Source organism: Abramis brama (genome assembly GCF_963993115.1).
Source record: "Abramis brama genome assembly, chromosome: 5".
NCBI classification, from domain to species: Eukaryota; Metazoa; Chordata; class Actinopteri; order Cypriniformes; family Leuciscidae; genus Abramis; species Abramis brama.
The window spans coordinates 34,419,915-34,442,766 of NC_139967.1; the positions used below are offsets into that span (position 1 = coordinate 34,419,915).

The window sequence follows — 22,852 nt, forward strand, 5'->3', positions numbered from 1 at the left end:
TAATGAATAGAGCAAATGTTATTGTCTGTATTAATGGCCTCAATTTGTTTTTATTAAGATTAGTGGAAATGGTAAGCAATATTTTGCCATTCAAATGTACAATTTAAAAACTTGTAAAATAGAAGATTTCCTGTTTTATTCATTTCAGACATACAGATAAAGTTATTTTTGACAAACAAAATCATATTGCAGAAAAATATCATAATAATGAGATTGCTACAAATGCTCTCCTTTTGCTTTGAAGGACAGGAATATTATAAGGTCACATTCATTTCTATCAAGGAAGAAAAATTAATACAACAGTAAACACTGAAAAAAAACTGGCCAATCACATATTCAAAGTTCAATGCCAAATTACTTTTTTCAAGTTGAACAATACATTAGACCGTAAAATTACTAAACAGAACAAACTATGAGGCAAATACATTTTTTTTGTTTTTTTGAGAGCTATTAATAAAAAAAGCTAAATGTTTATTTTGCCTGCGATGGACTGGCCATCCATTCGTCCAGGGTGTTTCCCTGGGATAGACTCCACCGACCCTACATAAGACGAGTGGTTTGGAAAATGGATGGATGGATGTTTGGCAACATGAGTGCCTGTAAACCTAAGGGGACGTTTACACGTCAACGATATACTAAAAACTGAAAAGTTTTTCCTTTGTACAGACAACAAAGTTGTCAAAATGATCCCCATACAAAAAAAAGAAAGACTAAAAACACTGTATTTTGAATGCCAGGCCAGTAGTTGGTGATGTCACTTTGTAAAGAAACACATAGGGCCCTATTTTAACGATCTAAGCGCATGGTCTAAAGCGCACGGCGCAAGTGCACTTAGGGCGTGTCCGAATCCACTTTTGCTAGTTTACCAACACAAAAGCATGGTCTAAAAAGGTCTAAAATTCTCTTAATGAGTAATGGGAGTGTTTTGGGCTTTACGTGCAATAAACCAATCAGAGTCTCATCTCCTATTCCCTTTAAAAGCCAGTTGCGCTCGCACCATGGCGGATTCGCTATTTACATGGCAGAATTTGCAAGCGGAAAGACTGAACGCTTCTCCAGAGAGCAAACGGATCTGCTCTTGCGCGAGGTTAAAGCGTCTACGGGGCAAGCCGGATTCCACCATATCTTTATGTACACAATAATAATCTTTTACATTGTAATCCTTTATTTTTTCATATTTGGCATGTTTGTGGGTTGGTGTGTTTGTAATAAGCAGAGTGTATGCGCGTTGTGCACCCGCCTATAGGTGCATATTACTAATGCGCCCTAAAAATACCGCAGTCCATTTCAGTTGCCTCAAAATAGCAACGCGACAACAATGCGCCTGAACACACCTCATATTCAGACCAGACCATGGGCGCAAATACATTTGCTATTTAAACAACAAGGCACAGGACGGGAACATGATAACTGCGTCGGGCTGAAACTAGCAAAAAACACTTGCGTTGTGCCTGGCGCTGCATTGCACCGGGTGTATGTAAGCCTATAAGCCTATAACACTTTACAATAAGGTTCCATTAGTTAAAATTAGTTAATGCATTAACAAATATTAACTGACAATAAGCAGTAAATTTGTTACAGTAATTATTTATGTGAACACGCATGTACGTTTTTGTAGTTTACATGGAGACGATAACAGTAGCGTTTTCAAAAACTTGCACTGAAAAAAACGTTTCTCCCAAAACACCATTATTGTGTAAATGTTCGGCCAAAATGCATAAAAAGTTTTCAGTTGAAAATGGCCCCTCAGATTAATAAATGCTTTATAAGTACTTTTCAGTGTTAGTTCATGTTAACTAATATTAACAAATGGAAACTAATTGTAAAGTCCTACCAGAATACTGAATCTATGGAGCCAATAATAACCAACCTCAGAGTCAATCCTCGAACTGATCTTTTGTTAAGCTCCACCCCTTTAGTTATTGTTTCTAACTCAGACAAACTTCCCATAAACACTTCATACAAATTTTTTTAAGACGGGACTTAGCAAAGAGTCAATTAAGTCCATAAAATACTCATGTGTGTTCTTTCTGAACATTATTTCATATTGCAAAACCATTCATTATGGTAACACTTTACAATAAGGTTCATTAGTTAACATTAGTTAACTACATTGGTTAGCATGCACTAATAATGAACTGCACGTATACATTATAAAAATCTTGTTAACATTAGTTAATGCACTGTGAACTAACATGAACAAACAATGAACAGCTGTATTTTTTAACTAAAGTTAACAAAGATTAACAAATACAATAACACATGTATTGCTCATGGTTAGTTCATGTTAGTTAATACATTAACTAATGTTAACTAATGAACCTTGTTGTAAAGTGTTACCCATTATATTGTAATATTATGAAAAATTATTCTTCAATCACCTTTTAACAAATAACAACTCTCTAATAACTCTTATTACTAGTTCATACAGATCATTACTAGCATATCATTAAGCTCCTTATTAAAGATCAAAATTGTGGTCTGTGACTTAAAACAGATTCGAGAAGTACACTATGCTAAAGTTCACCGTGAGATGTCCTCTCTTGTTTATAATCTGATGGAGGAGTATGGAAAGATACATAAGGACACCATTTTGTATTGAGGCAAACCAGTCTCTTCAAAGTAGCAGAGTTTACTATATCAAAGCCTGTCTGCCCCCCAAATGTACTGGGCTTCCAGTAGTCAGGGGAGCAAATGGGATTTCCCATCAGGCCTTTTAGGGAAAATGGGGCTCCCATTTCCACCATGCTTTCGCCAAATATCGCACCAGGTCGTGTCTTCTCTAGGAGAAGAGCTGGGTAGAACTCCAGCGCATCGATATCGCCGTAGAGTTCCTCTAGTTCTTTAGCCATTTCTTCCTCTCCTGTAAAACAATAATTTCAGCCATTAACAGCCAATACACACTGCATAAATATTGTGTGCAGTTGTGGGCAGATGTATAAGCAGCCAAACATTGTTTGAACATTAAGTATATAATCCAAAACGTAACCCTGAATTTTCAGCCTGTCCTCATTTCTCTCATTACCCCTTAAAAATGAATGATGAATCAAATACATTCTGACCTCTTAAAAATAATATATCTATTGAGCATTCAAGAAACCACATAAGCTCTTTATAGGCACTAATGACGATAATTTGTCCATGATTCTTTCCTTGTACTTTTCATTGTAAATGAAGCATTAAAAAAGTGTTAGTACAATCATACCTGTAAATTCTGAGAATGACGTATAGGGTTTCAGATTGAATCTCTTGCGATACTCATTGAAGGGCTGAAGTCGAAGCTCCCTCGATTCAATGATGACCCCCTGAGCTACTTTGCACACCGCTGGGTGAATATTATGACCACCTCCAATCTGTTCCAGCACAAAGAGATTTATAATTAAAAAAAATACTAAATAAGCCATCTTTACCATAAAAACGATCATTTAAAAATAACAAATGTTGTACATTAAATCCCTTAGTGAAACATTACATTCAATGTCATTTTCATCTATTAAAAATAAGTAAAAGCATATCTACAGTGCCTGTCAAAGGTTTGGAAACAATTTTGTTTATGTTTTTGAAAGAAGTCTCTTATGCTCACCAAGGCTGCATTTATTTAATAAAAGTGAGAATTAGAATCTAAACTTAAGTGACCGAATATTTGAAAATGTAATTTATTTGCATTTATTAAAGCATTTATTAAACAGAAATCGTTTGTAACATTAGAAATGTCTTCACTTTTGATCAATTTAATGCATCCTTGATGAATAAAAGTATTAATTTCACTCTTTTGTTTTAATCTTACCACAAATGTTTGAATGGTATCATTGTTTCCACAAAAATGTTAAGCAGCAAAAACACTGATGATGATAATAGTAATAAATGTTTCTTTAGCAGCAAATCAGCATATTAGAATGATTTCTGAAGGATCATATGACACATAATGATGTTGAAAATTCAGCTCTGACATCACAGGAATAAATGACAATTCAGCTCTGACATCACAGGAATAAATGACATTTTTACATTTATAAAAATAGAAAACAATTAATTTAAATTGTAATAATATTTCACAATATTACTGTTTTTAGTGTATTTTTATTAAATAAATGCAGCCTTGGTGAGCATAAGAATTTTGGAATGTGGAATTCAGTGTTTACCATTGATCAACATTAGTTCAGGTCCTGCAGAGCTTTTGTTGATATTCTGCAGGCACATATTTGGTGTGATCCTACCCACAGGGATGATTATGCTATGATGTAAAGGCTTAATGTTTATACAACAGAAATCACACCATCATGTGAGTTTCTCAGAAACATACCCATCAGATTATACCTACATATACATTACAAATGTTTCTGTCTGTATTCTCTTGTTCAGCTAAACTATTTTACAGTTAAAGGGATACTCCATCCAAAAGATGAACACACATCTCTTCCGATATCATTTAATCTAAGTGGATAAATATCTCAAAGTTAATGCTTCTAAAAACATGCAAAGTGAACAAGATAGTAATCCATACAACCCCAGTTAATAAATCAATGTCTTCCGAAACATTGTAGCAGTTGGACCAATCAGACACACAATTATTCATTATATTGAATGAATAATCCAGCAAACCCCCTCTCCCAAAAACCAAACTATGTGACAGTTTGTGACAACCCCTAAAAGAGCAGAACAGGCCCCTGGTTACCATGGCAGCAAAGACATGCCAGTGAGATAAGACATGATTTACGACGTAGAAAAATGCAGAAGGTTCCATGTGAAAAATAGACACAGGCGAACCATAAAACAAACTTTTCTCCATTAATTCATATACAAACGTACTATGAAGGAACATGCTTAACCCCAGGACACTGTGTGTATCATTACTGTTTTGTATATTGTCTTTTTGTATTGTATACTGTTTTATGCATGCCTTATGTTAGAACTACTAGTTGTAGTAACCTCATGCTTCCTATCAAAATGATCCTTGTTTAACACTCTGCACATTGGTGTATATCACCTCTTTATAGCATGCATTGAATGCTTGTTATATCAATCAGAGTATGAGGGGACAAACTGCCAGCTCAGACTGATCATGCAAATGAGTTAGCTTCCAAACAAAGAAACCTTTCCCGCTTGAAAAATACACCTTTTTCATTGGTCAAGCCCGGAGGGGCCTAAAATTACAACCAGCCCTACTGTAACTTCCTTGACCATAACAGAGTCAGACTAACACCGCAAGATTGTCATCACTCCATTCAAACCGGTAGAATTTGATTGCAACTGCACCACCATCGAACTACTGAACCATCAAGTCTTTCTCCTGAGACTGTAACCGTACGCTCATTCAACGGTTAAGGCAGTGCAGAGGTTTAGTATAAGCTGTTACAACCCCTTGTTACCAAAGTGCTGATAGTTCTGTTCAGGAGATTAACTGACTGTTACGTTTGTGGTTATGTTTCCATAGCTTCATTCCCCTGTTTCTGTTTTGGTTTCATTCATTCACATTCCCTTTCCATTTTATCCATGTATGCATGATTGTGTGTGTGTGTTTGTTTAAATTAGTTATGTGTTCGTGATTTAGTTAAATAAAAAGTTTGTGCACATTCATTCAACGAGTATTACGTTCTGTGGTCACTGCTGCTGTCTTTATAACGCGCCGCTCACATTGAAAACAACTGGAAAAATACACTTGCCTTGGGAAAAAGGCTGTGATGGACATGGCCTTACACCGTGTCCTAACCAGACACGATGTAATAAGATTCTAGCGACAAATAATTTGTCTGTCCACACCAGACACGACTATGGGACGCGATACAAATCACAGCCAATCACAGTGCGTGGGGGGGGGGGGACTCTCTCGGCAATGATGATAGAATCATCGCATGTCGCGGCGCGTCTGGTTAGGGTTGTTTGGATTACCGTCGTGTTCACTTTGTGTGGTTTTTAAAGCATCAAGTATGGAGCTCCCGTCCACTTACATTATATGGACTCACAGAGATAGATTATTTTTCTAAAAATATGTTTGTGTTCATTTGAAGATCTGGGATGGCATGAGGGTAAGGGAAGTAATTTTGGGGTAAAATTTTAATTATGGGGCTTCTATGTCCCTCTGCAATAAAACACTTACAGACATGTTTCAATAGATGAGGGTGGTAAACTCATTGGAAATGACCCTTGGAATGACAAAAACAGACCTAAACATAACCCACACACAACCCAAGGCTCACTGCACCTTCTTCTCTTTTAGAACAGATGTTGAAGTGATTAAGTTCTCTCCTACAACCCTTATGGTGCCATTACCTGTCCTGCGGGTTGGGTTGAGAAGGCCTCAACCAACTTCTCCACCCCGTAGTGGGTGAGGATAGAGGTGTTGAAAAGGAACTGAGGGTACTGAATGTCATCTCCATCGATGTGGAAGCTGTCAGGCATGAGCGGGTGCCAGTGGTAAAGCTGACTAAACTCCACAGCAATGCGGTTCTGGTACTGGAACTGTGAGGTGAACAGCAACTTGGGATCAAACCGGAGCTTCAGCTGGTAACCGCTCAGATGCTGCACATAGTCCTCGATCACAATACGAATGGTCTCGCCTTGAGTTTAGGGAGTCAACATTTTACAATAAATTAGTAAAAACAATAAATGACAAAAAAAAATGTAAATAGTGTACCACAAAGGAAAACTGTGAGCACTCTTGTAAACCTACATTTGATAGAATAGCATAGAGGATATTCAGTGTTTGAAATTTTTTGAATATAATATAATATAATATAATATAATATAATATAATATAATATAATATAATATAATATAATATAATATAATAGCACTAGGATAAGACACCAGAATTGAAATAGACACCAAGGTTGGAGGAAATTCATAATTTATGAATTGTCTCTCTTTCAATTAATGAGTTGACTTTGACAATAAAGTTAATTTGTTAAATATAAATATATTAAAATATCATGTTAAATGAATAATAAAATCTCTTGTATGAAAAAGTATATGTATAAATGATTATATGTATAAATTATATACATATATATAAAACAAAACTTCAATGTAATATACTTGATTCATTAAAATTCTTCTTGCTAATGTAAATTTTAATTACAGTTCTACATCCTAATTCAATTCATTCAAATTCAGGAATGGAACTGGAATTTTAAAGGCATTCTAAATGGCACACAACCATGACTGCAAAGTACATTATTTGAGTGGTATATATTTTGAAGTATTCTCTCGACAATTATTTTTATATGGATCTGAGGAAATCTTTACCTATAATGATTAGCCTGGCAGTCTGAAACAGCTGCTCATCCCCCCAGGTCGGATGTTCTTGTTTCAGGATATCACACACACGGTTGTGCTCACGCAGCCACAAGGTGGCGTACATACTGAGACCTGGCAGCAGTCCAAACACCTCTTGCCCAATGGCCAACTGCTTCTCTGGAGGAACAGACGGTGGATAGCTCATTTTGACCTGCGCATCTAGCACAGTAGGGGGGTATATCTCACCACTGACAACCTGCATCAGAGCCAAACAGAAAAATGTGGTAAAATGCAGAATTGAGAAGATGTTTCAATACTTCTTGTTCTCTCTTATTTCTTTTTCAGTACCAGTAAATAAGTGAATTATTTTAAACAACGAGCGATCTGAAATCACTTTTAAAGTTGTTTTAATAAGTGATTTATGTGCTCACATTAACCAGCCAAGCACACTAGATACGGTATTTACTGCTACTAGACTAAACAGTGTGCAGTATTTTACATGACATCACTGACGCCTAACAAAAACCACATGTTTAAACTATAATCACACCCACAATGAGGTTAAGCTCATTGAGAAGGAAATACTTGCACACAGCTGTGAAATGAAGCAACTGAAAATACATATGTTCTCACTCATGAAACACAAGCAGAATTATTATGTATATATAATTTGTAAAACATGTAAATATGATTGAATGTAAACTGTTTTATGGTAGAAGAATGGTAAAAGTGAGACTGTTTCACGAATAAGCATTAAACAGACTGACATTTCCTTGAAGACATGCTCAGCCTAGCACGACTGATGACTTCACAACATGCCTGATGTGAACAGTACCTGGTACTTCAATTTCCCATCTTTATGCAGTCTGAGGTCCAGCTGGCGATCAAGAGAATCTCCATAAATGTGTCCAGCATCCACCTAGTTTTCAAAATGCAATCTAAAATTGTATTTTTTAAAATACAGACACTCAGCAAATAGCAAATACAGTACAAAACTAAGTTATTTTTTGTTTTCATTGCATACAACACTGATTCAAACAATCAATCATAAGAGGTAACAAGAGGTAACAAGGCTTTATATAGCCTATGCTGAAATTAAAATATGAAATTAATGTCCTTCCAACATTGTATGTAATATGAGTGTGGATGAATGTGGTTCCTGCATATCCTACTGTGAAAAAACAGCAGGTTCTTAACAGACATAGACTAGTGCACAGGCGTAACTATCGGTAAGCAGGGTAAGCGGTTGCTTATGGGCCCGGACCAATCAGGGGCCCACCCACGTTACTGGAAGATATTGATTGACAGTCGGGTCCCCCTATCGCATTTTACTTTTTTGATCGCATTTTAATTTTTTGCGAATTGATTTGAATAAATAATGACAACAACATATTTGACTGATCATTAAATAAATCAATGTTTGAAACGAACAATGATGAATTTGGTGTAATTTGTTTCGAATTGGGACTGGGGAATCCCCGGGTGAACATGCGCATTGCGTGCAAAACAGTAAAAAACGTTGAACTTGAGACAGATATGGAGTCGTCAAATTTTTAACACAAAAGTGGCTTTCAAAAGCGCAAACGAAAAGAGGAATTTGATAAATTAACTAATAAATTACCAAAAATAGGAAGCTTCTTTAAAAAGATGACACAGGGGGAGATCGAGATGGAGCAAGGGAGTGAAGCGAGTAAAGCACCTGAAGCGACCGTTGGTAGTAGCAGCTCCGTGGTTAATGCTAGCCATACTGTCAATTGAGAATGCCGTGCGCGCTCTCTGGATCTTAAGGATATGATCGACAACTTCGCACAGAGGAAAGCCTGGAAAATGCAGATATAATGTAAGCGAGCATCTTTTTTTATGTATTTGGACCTAGGCCTATGTGTATATAGCAGTGACAGTAATAGTAACAATGTGTTATTATGGTGCGCCGTCACCAGCAGTTTTTTTTTTTTTTTTTTTTTGTGCGTGTAGCGTCATCTCGTGTTGTAGTAGGGGGGCCCGCCTTGATAATCCTGCTTAAGGGCCCGGTGTTGGCTCGTTACGCCACTGGACTAGTGTCTGAGAGAAACATTGTATCATCTCTTTTTCATTAATGCAAAATAAAAATAATAATAAATCTGCACAGGTAAAGCTATCAAACACTTTATTTGATAAGCTTATTAGGAGATAATACGTTTAATTAAAAAAAATTGTGACTCACCCCGTGACCCAGACCTTTTGTGAACCCAAGTCCCACACGGTTGTGAGTCTTAAAAAACTGGTGCGTGAAGTGCTGAGCGAAAAAGGCGAACATCAAATTTGTTCCCTGAGGGTCCAGCCTGAAATTCCGTCTTAACATGAACTTCTCTACAAGAAGCTTGGGGTCTGGAAGCTTCATTTTTCCTGAGAGACACATGGAATGATTTTATTACAGACAAAGACAAAGGTATTTCCAGAGACTTTAGTATAGTGATATGCATGCCTTAGAACATTTTAATATTGCTTCTTATGAGGAAAAAATACATTTTCAGATCTTGTGTCCTTCACAGGGAAGAGGCTACACTGATCTGGAGTAGACTTGCATGACCAGACTCTCTTACCTTTGGTTCCCATTGGTGTGGGGCAGTCCTGAGGGACTGGTGGCAGAATCCTTGTGTAGTAGGTGGTGTTGGAATACGCCTCCCAGTTCAAGTAATCATATTTGGAATTGTATGTAGGGGGGCTTGGGATTAAGTTGGCTCTTACTGTGAAAGGAGAGTATATTCAAAAACACCATCAGACAAAATGATACCTAGAAAAACACAAAACAAATGATACAACAAGCTTGGCATTGCAGTTGACCACTATACATTTTCCTATTATTGAAAGAGACTCGCTTTGAAACAACATTGCTGGTTTTGGTGATGGATTCCAAAATGCCATGATCGCTGTTCACTGGCTGCATCTGAAATCGCATACTTCCCTACTATATAGGCGAAAAACAGTATGTGGCAAAACTGGTATGTCTGAAATCACAGTACTCATAAAAAAGTACCTGGATGACCTACTTCTGGTGAGGTTCTGAAGTGTGCATATGATGGATACTTTACTATCCCATGAGGCCACGGGAGAGGATTTGTGAATGGAGGTGAAGCGACGTAACTGAAGCTGGAAGGTCACATGATAATGACAACATGGCAAAAGTAGTACGTTCGGATTACATTCATACTACACATATTCATACTTTATAGAACGTACTTTTTTAGTGGTTGTGAAGTAATTACGTAAGTACCCACTCAAGAGAGTATACGATTTTGGACTTAGCCACCGCCTATGATGCGGAAGTGTATGTCGCTAATGTGCTTTGGTCATGAGTTGGCTTACATTCAATTTTGTTGGTTTTGTGGCCAGTTGTCACCATAATCCGCTGAAATGACATCGATTGTGCAATTATTTGTAATGATGATTTGCATTTTATTACTTTTTGTTGAATTTTGGTGAGAACTCTCACACTCACTCTGATGTTTGCTTGTGGCTAGACATGTGCCGGTATTCGGTAATGCGATAAACCGCGGTAATGAATATGCACGCACGATATTGTTATCGTGGGCACTTCAAAATACCGTGAAAAATAATAGATCAGAATTTAGATTTTTAGAACGCGCATTAGCTTATTTGCCATCAACCGCTTAAAAAAACACTGCATATATGCTGCGCAAAACACGTGCGCACTCTGATGTAAACAATCCCCACATGAAGCACTGTGTGCATGCGGCGCAGTGCGCACTCTAGTCTAATGTAAACAATCCTCACATGGAGAAGAAGCATGGCGGAAGGAGGAACGCTGCCGTCGATTTCTAAAAGCAGGGCTGTCAACTCTACGCATTCAGGATGCCACACATCCATTTTCTCACACAAAGAAAAATCGGGGAGCAAAGAGGACACTGACACCCGACAGACTAGACAGAGCAGGTTACTTTTGATATGAAAAAAATTATCAGCTCTCAGGTTCTGTCCATTTTATTACGAAATTCAGACAATAAATACTGTTTTGGCGCTTGTAAATGTGACAGATCGCTGTAGCGCCTCAGTTCAAGTAAACCGATCATCTGTTACTTTTTATTTAAAGATACAGTACAACTTACCGAAAGGTATATATGCCTCATACATAATATCGATCAATCAGTGTTTTTCAGCCACGGAAAGAGGTCAATAAAACTGCAGGACAACAATTATGTCACAGAACGTTACATTTACCTCAGGAAAGCCATTTAATGACCAGCACGTTAGTATTTTGCTAAATATGTGCACTATATTACATATTTATTATATTTTTACTTGTGTCATTACATAATTGTTATTATAATGAGAACCGCATTATATTTAATTTAATTTGTTATTTTTAACATTTAATAATACCAGCTGATAGGGCTCTCTGTATGTTTACAGCATTATGTGAGATGTATTTTTTTCTTCAGAAAAATTAACATGTAGGCTATCTACTGTAGCCTACCTAATATTTATCCAAATGAGTCAATAGTGAATCAACATTGAAATCAAATTGAATTGAAATCGTGAAAATTGTGTTAAGCAATAATACAAACAGTAGCCTACCAGTCATTGTACCATGTAAACATTGTAACATGTTGTAACTAAACTTAATACAATTCTGTTTAGTTACCAAATGTTTTGACAATCACAATTACACCTATTGTGATGCAAGTTGTTTTTTTTACATCCCCCGGCCCCAATCCATCCATTTCTCTTGTGCAATTAAAATATCGTGATAATACCGTATACCGTGATAAAAGCTCAATCAATTAATCGCAGCATGAAAATTTTATACCGGCACATGCCTACTTGTGGCATTTCTTGTCAAAGGTAACATGCAGTATTATAGAAGAGAACAATAAGGTAGAATGATTTTAGGCTGAGTTTACTTTCTTCCCGACGAGGGAAGAGGGTGAGAGGGCCGAGGTTCGAGAGTCACGGTTCGCTACTGGTTGATGTCAAGAAAGAAATGGAGGCCACTACTGAGGTAGGTTGTAGCACATGCTTAGGTAAGTTGTAACAATTAATCTAAAGAAGCAAAAACAGAGGCCGCACTATGCAATATGCTTAAAAAAAAATGTTTAAGCAATCCAATAAAACAATTCAAAACAATGTCTCTCTCGCTGTGACTGATCATAACTCAAATCCACTTTCTGTTTGTGCATGTGTGTGTAAATTAGTTTACTAGAACAAACTTCCTTAACTATATTTATGCTTAATAAAACACTTGACTCAACTCCAGTGGACAGGTCCTTGCACACTGAGTCTGAAATTCGTGTCCAAAATTTATTGTCCAAGTTAAAAAATAAATACGACCTCATGTTTTGTCAATCACGCTTACACACTGCCTCCGAAACTTTCGTCCGTCATAAACGAATTCTGATCGGGTTAGATTTTCTGCGTTTTTCACATCCATTTTGAATGGTGTTTTGACAATTCAGAGCCACCGAATCACAAATACAAAAAAACGCATACAAAAATTTCAGACTCAGTAAGTCAGAACATATAGGTCTAACAAAAAACACTGTCAATGTGTGGGGGTTTGTGTGTCTACGTGTGAATACTCAATCAGAGTCACATTAGTGATAAAATGAATGTTGTTAACCCTGGAGTGCAGACTTGGTAGACCCAAAGACTGCATAAGCCACATTTTACCCACACTTGGCTTTGAGTTTGAGGTCTGAGAATCTGAGAACCTGCTATTCCTTGAAACCTCACCAGTTCCTTTTTTGAAAACCTTTTTTTATTTTTGAAAACCTCTATCTGTCTTTCTTTTCTTTCTTTCAGTGGCATTCTGTAAAATTATTAAAAAAAACCCTGTTCTTTAGTTGTATGTGTCAGCAAGTTTACCCACTTCTTCTCAGATCCCATATGAACGGTTGTCAAGGCTAGAAAACTACAGTATATTTTATTTCATATTTAATGAAATAATGCAAATGTGAAGCATTTTTAGCCTGCTAATTTCAAACCATTATGCTAATAATACAGCTAGCTAAACAATGGTTGACAGGGGTGGGGTGGGATTTAACACATCTTTAAGTGTTACAACCATCCCCTTACATACAACTAAGAACATTTTCTTTTAAATAATTTTACAGAATATCAGTGAAAGAAAGAAAAGATAGACAGATAGAGGTGTGCCTGCCAGTGTTTTTAAAAAAGGAACTGATGAGGTTTCAAATGATGGCAGGCCAGCCAGATCAGCTGCAAAGAAAATGTTGAAAGCCAGTGGTGAGGATTCTCAGACCTCAAACTCCATGCCAAACAAAGTATGGGTAAAATGTGGCCTATGCAGTCTTTGGGCCTACCAACTTTGCACTCCAGGGTTAACAACATTCATTTGTCACCAGTGTTTAGCGTGAGACTCAGGCAATTGACACTGTTCTCACGCTCTCACGCCACACATCCATTTTCTCCCGCAGTGAAAAATCAAATAACAAAGTGGACACTGACACTGACGGACAAGACAGAGCAGGTTACTTTGACATGAAACTAAGTATCAGCTTTCAAATTCTGTCAATTTTATTGCAAAATTAAAAAAATACCATTTTGGCGCTGTTTAATGTGGTGTTTGACAGATCGCTGTAGCGCCTCAGTTCAAGCGCTTTGTGAACCGATCGTCTCTTACTACTTGTTAATATTAAATAAACATTAATGACCATCAGAAGGTATGTTGAAAGACACATTACAACTTACTGAAATTAATCAGTAAGCGATGTCTTATAGATCACAAGTTCAGTATTGGAGTACCTCAAGGCTCAGTACTAGGACCGTTGCTTTTCACCCCACATATGCTACCCTTGGGAGATATCATTAGGAAGCATGGCATTAGCTTTCATTATTACGCTGATGATATTTTAGCTTTATATTTCTTCCTGCCCCGACGAAACTTACCAATTCACAAAATTAATGGAATGCATAGCTGAAAATTAGATGACTAGTAGATTTCCTACTACTTAATACTGAAAAACCGGAGATTCTAATTATTAGACCAAAAAACAAAACAAATGTAATACTGAAATCAGTAACGCTATTTTGGCTATTAACGCTATTATTTAAATTCCACTAGAAACAAACCTTGTTGTATTATTTTATTTTAATTTAATACTGTGAAGCTGCTTTGATACAATCTGTATTGTAAAAAGCGCTATACAAATATACTTGATTTGATTTGATTTGATTTGATTTAATAACCTAGAATACTGTCTAACACTTGATGGATGTTCTGTGAAGTCTTCGTCGTCAGTTAGGAACTTGGGTGTGCTATTTGATACAAATTTTTAACACATCTTTAAAAAGTGTTACAGCCATCCCCTTACATACAACTAAGAACAGTTTATTTTAAATAATTTTACAGAATATCAGTGAAAGAAAGAAAAGATAGACAGATAGAGGTGTGCCTGTCAGTGTTTTTAAAAAAGGAACTGATGAGGTTTCAAATAATGGCAGGTCAGCCAGGGGTGCGTTTCCTGAAAGCATCGTTGGCCAACTATGGTCGCAAGTTCATCGCAATGTCCATTGAACTCTATTGGTAATGAGGGAACTTGCGACCATAGTTGGCTAACGATGCTTTCGGGAAACGCACCCCAGATCAGCTGCAAAGAATATGTTGAAAGCCAGTGGTGAGGATTCTCAGACCTCAAAGTCAAAGCCAAAGGAAGTATTGGTAAAATGTGGCCTATGCAGTCTTTGGGCCTACCGACTTTGCACTTTTGTTAAACAACATTCATTTGTCACCAGCGTTACTCTGATAGTCACAGGGCTACCAACTCTCACGCGTGAGAGTCGCACAATTGACACTGTTCTCACGCTCTCACGCCACACATTTATTTTCCCACGCATTGAAAGATTGTGAAGCAAAGTGGACACTGACACTGACAGACAAGACAGAGCAGGTTACTCTGACATGAAACTAAGTATCAGCTTTCAAATTCTGTCAATTTTATTACGAAATTCAATAAATACCCTTTTGGCGCTCTTTAATGTGCCGTGTGACAGATTGCTGTAGAGCCTCAGTTCAAGCGCTTTGTGAACCGATCATCTCTTATTACTTGTTAATATTAAATAAACATTAATGAACATCAGAAGGTATGTTGAAAGATACATTACAACTTACTGAAATTAATCATGCCTTATGTAATTGCTCAATCAGTCAAGTTACATTTACCTTAGTTAGCAATAAAGAATGAACTATAGAGAGGAGTATTTTGCTAAACATATTTTTTATTATATATTATATGTTATTTTTACTCATATCATAAAAAAAAAAAACGTTATTATTATAAAAACCACATTATATTAATTTGAGTTGTTAATTTTAACCTTTAATAACAATACCAGCTGAAAGGGCTCCCTGTATGTTTACAGCATTAGTAAAGAGATTTTACCTTGAGAAAAAATTAACATAGAGCTGTACCTGATATTTATCCAAATGAATCGATATTGAATCAAGATCAGAATCGATTCATAAGCTTGTGAATTAAAAGTCGTGATGGGAATTTCGGATAATTTTACTGACTCTCTTGTTCGATCTCGTTCATTAAAATGAAAAATCTTTTTTCGAGTCGTTTCGTTCATTAAGTGGCTTTAAATGTTATACATTTAACAGCCAAATTCCCTGAACACATCCACCTAACCAATCTTGATCATATTCTGAATTAAGAAATCATTATTAGTAGGTTAATTGGCTCTTAACAGATGTGCACATTGGTCAACATTACGTTGTTTTAAATGTGCTTTATAAATAAAATAAATGAAACGAAAAATTATTATGCTGTCAAAAATAATTAACAGGGAACAAAATTACTTTACCATCCGAGTTTTTCGTTCATTTGTCACGTGACAGACGCAATGAACCGTTCATGAACCGTTCATCACTAGAGACAAGCAATAATAAAGTAGCCTACCAGTTATTGTACCATGTAAACATTGTAACATGTTGTCACTAAACTTAATGAAATTCTGTTTAGTTACCAAATGTTTTGACAATCACAACACAATCGTGATATTTTGTCCCTTTTTTTTCTAGCAAAAAAATTCAGCGAGTTACAGATGGTGAAAAAATGTGTTACAGCCATACCCAGTCTCCCCCTATAGATTTTGTATTTTGTTATTTATTAGATAAAAAATAAGGACCCACTGTATAATAAGTGTCTTTGACTACTTTGTACTAACATTTAAATTAATAATTTGATACATTGCACTTATTGTGTACATACATGTTATGTTGTACTACTTATATTTTAAAAATACCTTCATGTAATTATAGCTGCAGTTAATTTCTGTAAATGCATGTACTGTACAATTACACTGTTCACTTCCCCTTACACCTTAACTCGCCCTTAAACCTAACCATACCACCAAACCTCAACTGCAGCAAAAATGTTTTGCAGTACAACATCAACATTAGTATAACACATTTTTTTAACCTAAGTACACCTAATATAAAGTCAGACCAAAAAGGATAATAATGTTTTTTTGTTGTTGTTTTTTTTCACAGCAGATGTTCAATAAAAACGCAACTGCTAATATTGGGGTTATATGGAAGCACATTTAAACAGGAGGCATCAATAAACAATTGAGCAACACCACTATACAGGTAGACTTATTCTGAGTTAACATGCTCTCCATTACACTTTCCTGGAACAGTACCTCAGGATAATCAGTAACTTGTCTCATGCAAGGAAATTGTATTTTTTGGCCAACAGCAGTGTGAAGGACATGAGGAATTCGAGGGCCTCTTGCAGAGTACATTAGCATTGCCATGGCAACAGCCGGCTGGAGTGGACTCATTGCAATGAGTGCAGAATGAAAAGATAGATTCCTCTGGCCCTGGTGTATCTTGCCACCACATTCACATTACATAAAGCTTAACTGACTTTAATGTCTGTACAGGAAAACATTACAGAGCGCCAACTGGGAGGAAATGATAAAAAAGGGACTGTAAATTAGTACAGGGGCCATTCATCACAGAGTAGTGACTAAGGTAAATAAGGGAAGGATGCTGAGTTAAAGGAGACTCCCTTTACAAGAAAAGAAATACAACCCACCCAGCCAAATTCACTCACACCCTTGACAACAACTGCAGAGCACAATCACACATTCCTGCTCAGATACACCACCATCTGAACTACATCCAAGCCATTTAGTTTATAGATAGTTTTGCCAAAGCAAAGAAAATAGATAATATCTAATCCACCGACCAAGACGTCTGTCTAAACATGTGTGGTCTGGTCCGGAAGTATTGCAGATACTCAGCCAAAGACTTTAATGTCTGTGTGCTGATAAAGCAATAATGTTTACACTATGAGTGAACCTATTCTACTCTTCCCCTAAAATAAGACTTGAAGACCAAGCTAAGACAAAAAACTAGCGTCAATATCGGTACGTCATATACAAATGGGAAAGATTTGATGATGGAAAAAAAAAAGTAGTAGATGCCGAAGTTGCTTTTTGTTGGACAGGTAAGGGAATTAAAGGACAACTCCGGTGAAAAATGAACCTGGGGTTAATTAACACATGGTTACCGAGTCGATTGTTCCCTGGAATGCGTTTTCATGATTATAGAATGTAAAGAGTTTTATCTTTAAAAACAGATTAGCTTATAACGCTAGTATATGGGGCACAGAGTAAGTAAAAGTAAATCGCTAGTTAATACCACTAACAAGGCTCAAAATAGCCTCACACTAACACGGTAGCATAATGAGGGTCCCTACATGCAAACCGAAGCATTGAGAACTTTGTAAGTGTACAGACAGTTTAATAAGACAGTACATTACGCGTTTACAGACAGGATCCATCTTGGAAAACAGTCTCGACTAATCGAGCCACGAACGCCGTGCTACGTTAGATTTCACAAGCGTAATTCCTATCGACCAGCTCACTTAGCACGGCGTTCGTGACTCGACTAGTCGAGACTGTTTTCCAAGATGGATCCTGTCTGTAAACAGGCATTGGTGCATTACGCAAGAGAAAAAACTGAACCAAACAAATAAATGTGTACACTTTGTAGACATTGCCATTTCCTAACACTCTAAAGCAGTATTATACTATTTATGCCTGTAATGATCCCACATAAATACACATGAGCAACATTATGAACATGCGAACACACAAGCCATGCTGAGTATGTAACAAAACCAACCTGTGAGCACTTTGTGCATGAGCCAATCCCTGAGGAACGTTCTGTTGATGATGTCCCATAGCCAGTCAAAGTGGGTTAGGATATAGTGGACAACATTAGGACTGGGCTTCAGGAGCCGAGAGACTCGAGACCAGAACTCAGCTGAAGAAGAGAGAGGAAGAAAAGAGGTGGAGAGTGTGAATCTAATAAAGAATGAAAAGGTGCAACTGTTTGGGATTATGAATACACCCTGCATTGGTAAAAATATATGCCCAATACATGGCCCAACTTGTGTTCAAAATGGATTGACACTAAATTAAGCAATCTAATTATTCTAAAGCTCTTTCAAACACATGCATCATTGTTTTTTTTGTGTCTATTTGGTAACTTTGGTAACTTCACTGAAACTTTGTGCAAAACCTTTTATTGAGCCAGATCACATGAGCCAAAAAGTTCTTTCTCTCTGCCTGGAATAGGCTGGCACAGATGTTGGACTGTGTCAAAAGAGGCATCTGCTTCCAAAACATTTGTGATAGTTTATTTTTCTGTTTAAATCATTCAGCAAGTGTATGTGCTGCCATTATGTACACCCAGCTAAATTTACAGTTTAGGTTAATATCAAAATGAAAGAGATGGTAGCCTTAAATTTCAGGTTAGGGTAAAACATTATTATTACCTGTAGCTCAGTCCATCATTTAGTCAAAGAATACAGAACAAATATACAGTCAGAATGAGATACATACGTATAGTGCAATTTTCTCCGTAGTATCCTGTTCTGGTGCAGTCACATTCATATCTGTCCATGCCATATCGAACACAAATCCCTCGGTTTTGACAAGGGTAATAGCAACAAGGATTCACTGGAGAAAACAAGTGTGGAATTACAAATTCAAGAATCTGTTTAAGATCTGCCGGTCTTACATTCTTACATAACGTCACATGAAAAACTAAGGGGAAGTACATTGTATTTAGCATTTAAGGTAAAGATGATGACAACAGATGAATGATTCGGTTAAGCAAAGATTTTAGCGAGAGGTTCCTGCCAATCCTGTTCTCTTCATTGTAAATCAAATGAGTCAGATTACTGAGACTCTCATCTTTTGTCTTTAATGGCTCTTGGAGCCCCTGTCCCATTCTTTGAATAGTTATGCTAATTGGATTAGGACTGGTAACACTCAGGAATCTGGGGCAGGTTCCTATACCTGGATACTTAATTTGCATGCTTTGTTTAAGGTTGTCAGCCAAAGCACTGCCTCCCAAACTACAATGTACACTGCCTTATTTAGACTTGATGACTGCAGCTACCAACAGCTCGTGTTCTCAATAAAGATACAACCGAGTCTCCTGGTCTTCACTTCTGAGTTTCCAACACATGCCATAATAAAAAGTCAAAGTTATAAAAGGTTTCATGGGTGTTCTGACTCCCAGGCGCTCCCCAATCTTATTTAATACAGAATGTCAGGCATGTTTAGATCTGAGATTATATTTGAAGATTACCACAACCATTATGACATGCCTCATCAGGGCAAATGCATCATGCGTTTTTGTATGCAGCTCTCAGAATTTCCAGGATTTTATTTTTTTTACACTCTAACTGGAAGATATGATAAATTCATTTTGTAATAATAGTAATAGATGATTTTGTAACCATGACCGAAATGGTATGAACATCTGCACTAATTTGTTTCATGGTGTCAAATGTAACATTTGAAATAAGTGAAATGATCAGTATTGTACAGTCACAGTGAGTTGTTAAACTATGCTTTTGGTTACATTTTTTATACATTTCTCAATACTATTAATATATTCTCAATAGGAATGAGACAAGGGGCTTCCCCTGATAAGGCTTATTCATAAAAACAAGACATGTCATAACTTTGCTCATAGTTGCCAGTGGCATGACCCTCTACTTCTCTTGACAGTATGACAGACACAGCCTAAAAATAGAGGACATTTTGAATGAAATGTGGTTAGTGTGCACAAATTGTGCAGCAGATAACCAAAATCGTTTACTCTCTCCAGTACTTTCCATCACTGCATTACTGAACAAACTTCATCTAGCTCATGCACATGCAACAGTGAGCAGAGAAACACAACCACTACCTGACAAAACTTAGGATAACTACTAGTCTATTTACAAAACACAAAACCTCTACACTTTATTCATTCAGTAAACCAAACTATGTAAACAGAGAAATAACATCCACAACTACCCAACCAAGATCAGACTTGTTCATTGCTGCTTACGCATTCCTCCATGAGGACGAAAGGAAAGAGTCATTCTAGAAATATCTGTGATAAACTATTTGAAACTGTTTTGAGATTTAACATGCTTAATAATACTCAGATAGTATTATAATCATATAATTATTTTTTTTATTATTTTTTTTCCCCAGAAAATTAGTTTTTGAGCCTTTAGCCGTATTTCATTAAACATCATGACACTTTGATGAAAGCTAGGCTAATTTATGGATAAAAATTCAAAGTATGTTAAAGAGGCTTGTCATGATATATGTTTTAAGCATATATGCTGAAAGCACAAAACTGAATGGACATAAAAAAATAAATAGAAAAAATACTAAAGTTGAGTTTATCTGACCAATCTAAATTAATACTGGCATGGAAGACTTTTCTTTTCTTTTTTTAACCATAACACAAATAATGGAGATATTTACCATTGTTTGATGAATTTGGGCTTTCTTCACCAACACATAAAGAGAGACTGAGCAGCAGGATAAAAGTCCACTTCAGGAAAAAGTTAAACGCTGCAAAGGAAGATATCAGATAGGGCTTGCCACAAAGTTGATACATAAAACTTAAGAGATTTAAAAATGTTAATTGCTCACCTTTCATTGCAGTTTGGAACGCAAAATGAATAAAAAAAAAAAAAAATACGATTACAATACCAATGCACAAAGAATTCAAAAAGTGGTGTTAAGGAAAAAACTCCAAATAAATAATTCCATGTCGTTTATCTTCGCATGCAAGCCTTCACGTCAGCTCGTGCACAGGAACTCGCGGGGACGTTTAGCAGACTGATAAGAAAAAATCGTTCAATTGGAACTTTTAAAGCGACAATAAAACCACAAAAGCCTACCAAGAAACTCCACCCTTTCGCCTCAGACTAAACTCGCGATTAAAACCCCTAATGCAAACATTTAAATGGATCTCGACTTGTAACTGTAGTTCAGCTTTGAGAACAAGTTAAGAAGAAAAATAATTTACTGGGGCGCCACCGTGTGTCTGAATCTGTTGAGCAACACTAAACGCGCGTTATACGTGCAAGCGCAACCTAATATGACCCCAATAAATTAAATCTACTTTTAAACAATGATTTTTTTTTTTTATCAGCGGAACAAGGATTCATGAAGATTAATCACATTCAGGACAATGTTTAAGTTTAATCATAACAATAAAAATGAAGATTAACACATTTTATTTCAGAGCTTCTTTGTCTAAACGGAACGACTGGTTTCAAAATGTTACAAATTGTTGTGCATTACAACAGTATTTTTCAATGTTATTACCAAAGTCTACAACAAAGTATCCAATAAACATAACTTTGTTACTTAATGCAGATAAATCATGTTATTGTCCAAACAGCCAAGCCAAAATTACAGCAACAAAAACAACAACAAACACTTTGCTATATGGGATTGTAATAATGAAAATTGTATAGTCTATTCTATCTTGGCTACATGCGTAAACATTAAAATATATTAAATTGTGCATTGCTGTAACAGTTCATTTAGCAAACGATTTTAATCTGGTTGCCCGTTTCAGCATGCAGGTGATTTTAACATGGTTCAAAATTGCTTCTGGCTGTAGGCCCGGTGTAGGAGGCTGAACTTCAGGGAAATAGTAAGGATGGCCACTTCCCTCTTTTCTAAAAGGAAAGAACATGGCGTGCATGTAAAATTCCACTGATGATTTAGGCAATTACAATACTACACTCTAAACAATGCTGGGTTGTTTCAACACAAATTTGGGTCAAATGTGGACAAACCGTTGGGTTAAATTTTTAAATTTCCTTTTTAACCCAACGGCTGGGTTTGTCCATATTTGACCCAAATTTGGGTTAAAACAACCCTGCATTTTTTAGAGTGTAATAAAAATAATATTGACAATCTTGGAGAAAATGTGCATATCTTTAATTGAACTTGTTCACACACTTAGGCCTATCAGTTTTGGAACTGACCAACACATTGTAAAATACTGAAAGAAATTTCCCTACTAAATGGCTTCTAGCTGTTAAACAACAGTTTAAAGGGACTCGCAATCTCTGTTTGCTCCACCGCCCAACTATCACACCCTTCAGACCCTCCAGGGTAAGTTTCTCATAAATTACCTTATATTGTAAACACGCCCCGCTCTTCCCTACCACAAAATCACAGAAGACCAAAGAATATCTTCACAACCTAGATTTAAGCTTTTCAGCACTTTCAGCTACTGGTTAATGTGCTTTTCAGCATTAATCAAATC

General features: G+C 36.5%; 1 protein-coding gene across 1 annotated transcript; it reads right to left on the reverse strand.

The window, feature by feature from the left end:
* Nucleotides 1-111: 111 nt before the first annotated feature.
* Nucleotides 112-21,616, reverse strand: ptgs1 (prostaglandin-endoperoxide synthase 1). The gene is made up of 11 exons (XM_084115420.1): nt 21,217-21,616; nt 21,046-21,135; nt 19,114-19,230; nt 18,392-18,532; nt 9,819-9,962; nt 9,440-9,621; nt 8,072-8,155; nt 7,246-7,492; nt 6,271-6,557; nt 3,206-3,353; nt 112-2,863 (listed from the first exon to the last, which is right to left on the reverse strand). Exons 1-11 carry the CDS (start codon nt 21,221-21,223, stop codon nt 2,517-2,519), a joined length of 1,794 nt encoding a protein of 597 aa, XP_083971546.1. The 5' UTR covers nt 21,224-21,616; the 3' UTR covers nt 112-2,516.
* Nucleotides 21,617-22,852: the final 1,236 nt, after the last annotated feature.

Excerpts from the sequence above, each read along its gene's own strand:
- ptgs1 (XM_084115420.1), bottom strand. Across the intron at positions 19,231-21,045 it reads CCCAAATTCATCAAACAATG|TGAATCCTTGTTGCTATTAC; the intron begins GTAAATATCTCC and ends TGTTTTCTCCAG. Across the intron at positions 18,533-19,113 it reads CGGAGAAAATTGCACTATAC|CTGAGTTCTGGTCTCGAGTC; the intron begins GTATGTATCTCA and ends TCTCTTCTTCAG.